General features: G+C 35.9%; 1 protein-coding gene across 2 annotated transcripts in view; it reads left to right on the plus strand.

The window, feature by feature from the left end:
- Window positions 1-5,270, plus strand: part of TMEM135 (transmembrane protein 135) — a 222,271-nt gene extending 217,001 nt beyond the window's left edge. For both annotated transcript variants that reach the window (XM_081064964.1, XM_081064963.1), the window contains 2 exons: window positions 716-783; window positions 2,568-5,270. In XM_081064964.1, coding sequence (XP_080921090.1) covers window positions 716-783; window positions 2,568-2,700 — 201 coding nt within the window. In that variant the 3' untranslated portion in view covers window positions 2,701-5,270. The remainder of the gene's footprint in view (window positions 1-715; window positions 784-2,567) is intronic.
- The last annotated feature ends 4,655 nt before the right edge of the window (window positions 5,271-9,925 follow it).

A 9,925-nucleotide genomic window follows, 5' to 3' on the forward strand; every position in this document is an offset into this window, starting at 1 on the left:
CGTTTTAAGCCTTTTTTTTTTTTTTTTTTAGCAAGATAACTTGCAAGTTTCAAATCGTTAAACATGTTAACTTAATGGGTCAGTTCATGTTTTATGAACACCACAATTTTTAGGTTTAATAGAGTGCAGTTTTTATAGGTAAATTATTACTCTAGTGCCTTAGCTAGGATGGCCCAATTTAATTATACTTCTTTTAGAAGAAAGATAGCATGGGCATAAATAAGAATAATAGCATTTCCGCAATATTACTCAGGCAAACGAGGACAGAGGTAAAATCTAGTTGAATAGAAGCAGTTTTCAAGCTCTTTAAATTCTGTAATCATCATTGTTGATGTTAATGGTTTTAGGACTGTTGGAAAGTTTTGGGACAGCTTTTATTTGCCCTTTTCACAGTAATGCTGCCAGGTTGATGCACTTACTAACTAGTTAAGTGCCAGCTGTCTAATGGGTATTCAGTAAATGCTTTCTGATAATGACATAATTAACTCAATTATTGTTTCATAAGCAATATGCCTATTTGAAGGCCTATTTACAAAGATTCTTGATAGTTATCAACTTAAACATAAATACATGTTTTTGTTGTTATTCTGATCACTGTCATTTTAAAATTACAATGAGCAATAAAAATAGAGATGAAACTACTCTGTTGCCTAAGACTGCTGATAATATTTGCTATTTACTAAAAGAAGTCTCAAATTGGATACTCTAATCTTAGGCTGTCATGGAAGTTCAGACCTTACGACCATCTTACTGGAAGTTCCTTTTAAGGCTCACGAAGGGCAAGTAAGTGACTGTTTTAACTGATCATAGAAAATAAGCAATTTCCATAAAAAAGATTTTGAATCATTCTGTCTCCTCGAGTGAATATTCTTATATTGGTAGATATCCAGGTAGAAATCAAATATGACCAACTTAATAACATGGGGCATTCTTTTAATGAACATTGTTTTGACTGTTTTTCCCTGTATTGTTTTAGATATTTTCAATGTTCTAGATTAATACCACGTTGATTTGCAAACTGCTAATTAGTTACTACATAACATACTTAAGTCTCACTTTTTAAATCTTTGATCACTTCTTTCTGATTAAAAATATTGAACAGATTCAATAGAAATCATTCCTAAACAATTAACTGATTTCTATTTGTAAAGAAATTCTTTTGCCTGATAGTGTAAGCATACTTTCCTTTGCCTTTCTTGTTGTTGTTAGCGTTTTCTGATCCTAAACTAATTCTTTGGGTGCAACTTGACCTAATAGAACAACCAGGGCTTTTGGAGTTGGACAGACCTGGGCTTGACTTCAGAACTGAAAGGTATTCAGTTCAGATACCTTTAGCTGTGTCACTGGTGGGAAAATTGTTTCCCCTCATGAGCCTCAGTTTCTTTGTCTCTACCATGAAACAGTAATGTATACTTTGTGTGGGTGTGGGAAAATTGAGATTTTTGTCACAGCACTTAGCATTTAGCAGACCCTCAGTAAATTGTAGTTGCTATTAATATTACTATCATTTATAGTAATAATAACAAACACTTGTATAGTTCTTACTATGTCCCAGATATGGTTTTAAGATACACACATACACCCCCCTCAAAATACATACGTATGTGTTTAATCCTTAAAATAACTGTGAGATAGGTACTGATAACGTCCCAGTTTTACATATAAGGAAACTGAGATGCACAGAGACGTTAGATAGATCTCCAGACTCACACAGCCAGTGAATGATGAGGCTAGCATATAAAAGCCAGGCAGTCTGGCTTCAGAATTTTTCTTCTTAGCCACGTCACCATGTATCCTTTTTATAATTATTATTTAATAACGTATTCTTTTGTCATTGAGTTTTTTGCACATTAATAAGTTTAACTGGTTGATTATTTTGGAAGGGAACTCACTTTGGAAAAGAACTAAAAAGGCTCTTGGAATAATGGTGCTGGCCAATGACTCAAACCTAATTCACTCTGCTGCTTTCCCTGAGAGGAAATGCTAGTGATGAGGCACAGACACACAGAAGGTCCATCCTGCACATTAGCTAAACACGTGTCTTTTCAAAATTATGTATCTCTTAGGTTAAGTGATGGACAAAATGAGGGTGTGCTTCTACTCTTGTCTTTTGAAAATCTGAAAATCTATATGCTGTTTGCCTTTTAATCATTAAATTTTTGCATATTTGGATGTATTTTGATTGTGTGACATTAAAATGTCAGTTATGAGAGAAAGTATATTTAATACCTTTGCTTCATTGGTAAACGTTAGCTCATTCATTGTTTATTTAGTTTCTTGTGATTTCAAAAATTCGTCAGAAAAATTGTAATGAACGTATTTTTCCATTTAACACTATTGGAAAGGGTTTGACGTTTTAGGTCTGGGGATTATTATTTCTTTAAAGAAAATACGAGACAGTGAATCTTGCAGAAGAGTATCAAAGTGACTTTTGAATCTGCCATTGAGTCTGTTGCCATGTCAGCCTTTTCTGTTTTCCCACCCATGACAGATAAGTCAAATAGAGTGAATCATTGTATCTTTTAAACTTCATTAAGTACTTGTTCACTGTGTCCTCTCTTTTACAGATTTGCTGTCATGAACCGAAAAGTCCTTGATGTTTTTGGTACTGGTGCGTCTAAACACTTTCAGGATTTTATCCCTAGGTTGGATCCAAGATATACGACCGTAACACCAGAGTTGCCCATTGAGTTTTCTTGAAGATGACTGTAATTTATTAATGTGTCTTACTTAATGTTTCATTATTTTATCCTGAAGAGTTAATTATGTTGAACACAAAGAAGGGGGCCCGAGCTTGAACTTCAGTGTTATTTCAATGAGAAATGCTCTTTTTTGTTTGTTTTTCTTACCAATCAGAAATACAGAAGCTTTTTAGGAAGGTGTTGCTTAATAATTAAGCTCCCTCTGTAGCCAGAATCTGATAATAGATCACTGTAGTGGTTGACATTATGGTATATTATTGATTAAATTATGTCCACAAGCTATATTAAATAATCTATGTAAAAAATGAGAGTATACTTAAAATTACTTTAAAAGATGTTTTAGTTCATTCCAATATGATTCTTGGTTAAAACTAAGAATATTTCTACATTTTAGGATAAAAAAGGATCACGGGTACATGGATTTGGTCTGTATTTTTTTTTTTTTTAAACTTTTGAATTGGTAACCTTAGTAGTGAAATGTTATGCATATGAAGTAACTCTTCACAGATATGCTGCTTTAGTATAGAGGAATTTAATTGTAGAAAGCGGCCATTCTTACTTCAGGGATGCCAAGGCGAGGTTCATACTGTTCGGATAAATGCCGTTGTAGCCATACTCTTCTTCCACTGACATCATCATCTCGATCCACGGTCAACTGGACCACTTGGCAGCCCAGTGAACCTCTGCACTAATGGCAGGTTAGGTACAAATGGAAATAGACATATCTGATAAAGTTGAAATACACATTTTAATCTTTTACAGAAACATTACACTTGAATATTTAAAAGCAAATGAAGTTACTTTGAAACCTCCTGTAGCTTTGTTAGGTTTGTTTTCATTTATAAGGACTGATTTTTCATAGCTAAGTTTGTATGCCATTACTGATTTAGAAGGGATCAAAATTCTATGGAACAAAAGTAGTTTGGGCAGGTTTGGCTGTTTGTTCCCTCCCAACGGTTTCACCTATACAATGGATGCTTTACAACAAAAATCAATATAAAAATCTGGTAGTTGTTACAAAATACATTACATCACTAAATGGATTCAGGTTCTCTATCCTCTTTTCAAAAAAAGCATTGTGGCCATTTTTACTCCTGTTTGAATAAAGAAGTGACAAAATGTAGTCACTACTGATTATGAGTTAGTTCAGGACAGCTATGATTGAAATATGATCACTCTTTAGAGTTTTTCAGGGAAAAGTTATACTTTTCTAAGTTAATCAAAGGCTTAAGTGGTTATGATGTCTACAGTTAATGTTACATATAGTGACGATGATATATTTTTTAATACAATTTTGTGGCTGAAAAGTTTTAGGCCATTGTAAATTAATTACGCAATAGAATTTATGTTGCAACAAGAATTATAACCCAGACTTTGGAAATGCTTGATCCTCCACATTCGATTTCATCAAGCCTTGTATACTTATGTTTACATGTAATACTATCCTTGGTTGTTATGGCAAATTCAAACCCAACAAAAAGACAGACTCTGATACCATGGTAACAGAGAGAACCCCTTTAATTTGGTCAAAATTTTGCATTGTGATTAACGTTTTAGAATTGACTTGTCTATTAGGCAGTATTGTTAAAGGATCGTTTTGGTTTCAGACTTCAAAATTGATTAATAAATTAAGTTTTAAGTTTTTGTTCACTGGAATCAAAATGAAGATTTGTACTGCGTTTACTTTTAAAAAATGAAGTGTGACAGCAGTGTAGAAAGCACTGCTACCCGCACCTCATTTTCTCTATTTAGAAATGTTTATAGTATTTTCCTGTCAGGTTAAAAGAAAAAAAAATAATTCATAAGTTACTGTTTTCATTGACATTAAGACTATGCTAATGAGAGACAAATTCTGAAATTTGATGAAATTGGTAAAATTTTACTGGTCAAAAGGTGCATTTCTATGATTTACCTTTTTATTTCTTTATTTTACAAACTACAGTCATCTTTTTTTTTACATGAAATGTAAAAATAACCATGATGAAGCGGAATACAATAATGAATGTATAGCTCGAATGAATAGATAACTAATTTGCAGTGGTGAATTGAGAAGTCCAATTTGATTTCATTGGGACAGACTGCAAAGTGTAGTTGTTTGAGCAAACACAAAGAAATCGTGTTGGTTTGCATTCTTGAAGACAATCATAATGAATATCTCTACCTCTAAGAAATCAGGTATTGATTGACAACTTGGCATCATAAATAAAGGCAAATAGATGTCTCCATTCCAAAACATGTTTTTAGTCCATTTATACTCTGAAGAAATCCTGCCTATGGTAAGTTTCCACCAGAACTGATTGTGTTAAACGTTAATGTGCCCCCCTTGGTATTTCTTACATCTTTACTGAAAAACAGTGCTTTGGGCTAGTTAGTAGTATTATAGTTGTTTCATTGCTATAATCATATATTAATAAAATCCTAGAGTTCGTACCAAGTAAAGAGTGAAGTTGCCAGACAACAAATTGTCTCAGATCTGTTGGATTCTTACCAGTTTTTTTATCAGAGCATTTTAGTCCATTTTACTACTCATTTCAGAAATAAAACCTTTGATTCAGTTATCTTTTTCATAAATTCTACGGTTACTTCTGTAACTTTTTTCTTGATCTGTAAATATTGTTGTCACTCAGTTGATACCTAGTTTATTTTTTGCCTTCATTTGCTGTTTAGTCAGTTGTTACTTAATTTAGAATTTTATCTTTTTATCCTTTTCTCTCAGGTTTTATAATTTACTTTTTTCTAGAATGAACATGTCTTTTGTGATGAAACCCAAATGGGTTGTCACAGTTGTCACACAGTATTTTTTATTGAGCTTGAGTATTCATCTCCTGTGGCTTGTGTCTAGGCTCCCATTCGATTTAGTTGTTAATACTGACAAAACTGCTTCTGTTTGTATTTTATCACTTCCCTGAGTTTCTGAGCCCTCTGCCAATGCATATTTAATAGAAATCAATATACTTTACCCTCAATGAGTTCCATCCATTTGCTTATGTCACATCCTCCTCGAGGTGGTGGTCAGAAGCCCCCTGCAGGCCCAGAGGGGATGCGCCCCCTGGGAGCAGCGCCCTGCCTCCCTGGCTGCCTTTGAATCTGAGAAGTCACCAAGTCCACAGAGTCCTTGAATTCTCCCTGTGACTTGTTTGTATTTGTATAAGTAGAAAGTAGTTTGACAGAGCAACAAAATCATTTTTACACAGATGGTGTTTTGCTCCACGTAGGCAAGAGTATTCCTTTCTGAATTGTGACCTGCTAAGATATCTGGTAAACTATCTCCCCTAACACCTGGACCTGTTGCTGCTTATCTCCTTAATACTCACTTTCAGATAGAGAAGTTTTGTAACTGAAAGTGAGTGAGCAAGAAAAAAACATTGAAAAAATGAATAAGACATGAATATTTTTGTAGGGCTGGGCAGAAGCTGTGATGAGTAGTAGAAAGGTTAGCTTCATTGGGAACTCCTAGGAGATAGCTCTTACAATGGCCTTGGCACTGCGCCTTCCTTTCTATAGCCTTTTCCTATAGAAATATTTTTTTCTATTTCTCTGCAAATCCTTTTTGTGGAATTAGCAAGGAAAGGAGTGTCAGCGACTGAGGTAACCCTGCGATCGGAGGGATGGACTTGGACCCTGTGGTGCTTCCCTCATGCTAGGATCTGGGGACCTCAGGACTGAGACTTTCTTTTTCAAGCTGTACCCTTAGGTAACTTTGTAATGCCTTGCACGGTAGCTTTGTGGTGTGAAAAGGGTCATTAACTACAAAGTATAACATTCTAATCTTGTCAGAAAACTCCAGGCCATAGGCCATAGAGTGGCCCCTGCTTTTGTCACACAACATGGCAGCCTCACCATCCCTCCATGGCTAGGGAGGTCCAGGCTCCCACAGGTGGACCTGTGCACCTGTGTTGGCTGAAGTCACGCAGCAGTATTACTTTCCTCTGTCCCTTCATTTGGACCAGGCAATTTCTGAGGCCTCTTTCCTCAATGTCTAATAAACATTTCATAGTCATCAATCAACCCCTTAAATAAATTTTCTTTTCAAATTATTTTGGTCATACAAGAGGACCCTGTGGCCATAAAGAGGGATTGGTGCCAAACGTCTAAAAAGGTTTACAGCATGAGGTAATCCTGTTGTTGGTTATGGGATGAGATGCCAAAAGGGACAGGTGAGAAGGGACCATATACACATTTCAAGTCTTACCTCTTCCCTCCTATTTCTTTCTTTACCTCCCCAACCCTGTGTTTTCCTACCACATCTTTGCCATTTATTTCTTCAGTGTGAGTTCTCCATGGAGGAAAAAAAAAAAAAGAACTTATTCTCTCATTTGTTTCAGGGAAAACTGAAGGTGAAACATAAGCATCTTGGTCAGGTAAGAGCCTGAAGGAAAGTTGCTGAGTCTGTAAGAAAAAGAGGTAACTTCTCTTTTTCTCCTCTCTCCTCCAAAGTGAGCCAGAGGGATTCATTCAAAGTGGGAATATTTAGAGTCATATCCCAGTGACATGTGACAGGTGTACCCAGTCTGTAAAGGGGGAGGAAAAGGGATTTTTCTTAGCATTATTAAAGTAGGGGCCATGTTTGCAAGCTTTATTATAAATAGAAACCTGACAGGAAGCCAGTGGTCAAACGAGGTCCATACCAACAAGGTCAGTCTCCTCGATACACTTTGCCCAAGGATTCGGTGTCTGCGGCGTGAATGATTCAGTGGCCCTGTGATGCTTAAGAAAAGACAGCAGTCATTTCCTCATGAACTTGGAAATGTCTTGAGAGGTTTTATATGAAAGTTTTTAACTTCCTCTCTTTGGAAGTTAATTTGTAATATAGGTACAATCTGCAAAACTACAGGAATTCTATTGCATTTAAATTTGAGTCTGCAGTTTTTGAAAGTCTGTCATTCTCAGGAATAGCAGCAAGGTTCTCTTTAGACCCATGAGGGCAAGATAAATAAATATACAAAACTAGAGGTGTAATTGAATCAGCTGGGCATCTTTTTTTTTTTTTTTACTACAATTCTTTCTATAACTTGAATTAAAGTTCAAACATGGGATTGCAGTCATTGTTAATTGCTCAACTAATGGCTGTTATCCTTCTTCCTTGCTGATAGAATACTGATTTTGTTTAAGCAGCAAGATGCTCATCCCTATGGATTTTAATTGTTCTAGGCCTTTTATATCACTCCTTTCTTCTTGTCGAGCTATTTTCTTAGCCTTTCCTCTAAAAATGATCATGTGACTTAGTTTGGCTAATAAGGTGTAATGGAAAATCTGGGAAACTGTTGGGACATTTTTTTCTTCCCTGATTAAAGGAAAGCTCCTTTTAGCAACTTCCTTTTTTTTTTTTTTTTCCTTGTTCAGAACACTTGTTAATGGCATCTGGATCTGTGGCAACAATCTTGAAAATATGAGGTGAAAAGTACAAAGATGAAAAACCACCATGTTAAAGATGTCAGATCAGAAAAATGGAAAGAACCTGCCTCCCAGATGACATTCTTGAGCCACTGAATTAATGCCAGTAACCACATACCTCAGAGCTGTTTTAGAAAACAAACCTCCATAGCTTAAGGCTCTATTAGTTAAGGATTCTGTTGCTTTCAGCTCAAAACATTTCAAATTGACACATTCCATTCCTATATAGATCAGGCGTCAGATTCTTTTCCCATCCTGTACATCCCTCCCTCGATTTGAATGCTCTTTTCCTCCCCTCCTCTCCTGCTTGTATCCTGAAATACTCAGTCATCTCCTCTCTGAAGGTTTTGCCGATCGTTTATATCTGTCTTCCGAATAGTTTGCTAATACCTCCCACAAAGCATGTTCTGTTTGATTCTGGTTAGCTGTGCGCTCACCTGTTGCTTCTTTAGATGGTATCTATATTTGAAAGGGAAAGACCCCAGCTTATCCCTCATCTTAGTGCCTAAATCAGACCTTTATATGGGGTGGGTGGAAGTGGGATTAGTGTGGGGAGTGGTGGTGTCAGAAACTACATGTTGAATACATGCGAACTTGGTGGCATTTGCAGACTGAAAGTATACCCTTAGCCCACTCTATAAAAGTCTGGAAAATATTATCCTTACAAATGATTTTGTAAATACTCCAGGAAATTGGCTTCTGCTACATTTCCAGCAGCAATTGGAGCCAGTTTGGCTTCAGGTCTTAAAGAGAAATGATTTGTCATCTATTTCATTTGTTTGCTTTTTCCTGACAGAGCTGGAATTCTGGATTGTTCCCCACTTAATAAACTGCCAAATCCAAACCATAAGTAGACAAGAGCAGGACACAAGGCTCTTCTCACTCATTTTCACAGGGTAAAAATTCACAGGCAGTTTTCCTAGAATTATACTTCGTGTCTTGTTTTTCAATAGCATGTTATAATTATTATTATAGTTTCCCTGTAACAGAGGATCTTAGATATTCAAGAGGAAAAGGCTTAGGATGATTCTTATCAATACAAGCAGAGCCCTAACAAATAGCTTCTTGTCATACTTACTTTTAAGAGGGAAAAGAAGGAGACTACAATGTTTGAGGTGCCTTTGATATACAATAAATTGCTTACATCGCATTCAAACATCACAGACTATGAGGTAGATATTATTAGTGGTATTATACGAGTGAGAGTACTGGAACTCAATGAAGCTGGTAATTTGTCCAAGACTATCCTGGGTTTTGAGCTCACATCTCCAAGAGTTGAAAGATGTTTTTTTCCTCCACTCAGAACATAACAAGAAGATGTGGCATCTTCACCCCCCTTTGTTAAAAGTAATCATATAACATTGTAATAAAAATCTTGGCTTCAGAAATGATTTTGACATACTTTCAGCTCACATGAAAGAACAGGAACTGGAATTACCTTCTCACTTGAAAAAAACAAGCAAACAAAATGATAATATATATAAAGCAACAGTTTCTGGACACTGGATATCATCCCTGAGAGAAGGAACAAATGAGTTGAGTACTGTGATTGCCTCAGGTGATGCCTGGAGAGAGATTCCAGATTGCTGCTCAGGAAAGGAGCACCAGAGAGGAGCCCAGAGAAGTAGAGGAGATTGAGCATGTTAAGTCGAGGCATAGAAAATATAAAAAGGATAAGAAAGTAACTTGAAAGAGTTGAAAATTACATCTGAGATTTAAAACAAACAAACAAATAAACAAAAAAACTGGGTGGGATTAACAGTGGATTATACAGCAAAAGAAAAGATGATAGAACTTGAAAATTTAGCGGTAGAAACTATCCCAAACTA

This window comes from Rhinolophus hipposideros, assembly GCF_964194185.1.
Source record: "Rhinolophus hipposideros genome assembly, chromosome: 10".
Taxonomy (NCBI): Eukaryota; Metazoa; Chordata; class Mammalia; order Chiroptera; family Rhinolophidae; genus Rhinolophus; species Rhinolophus hipposideros.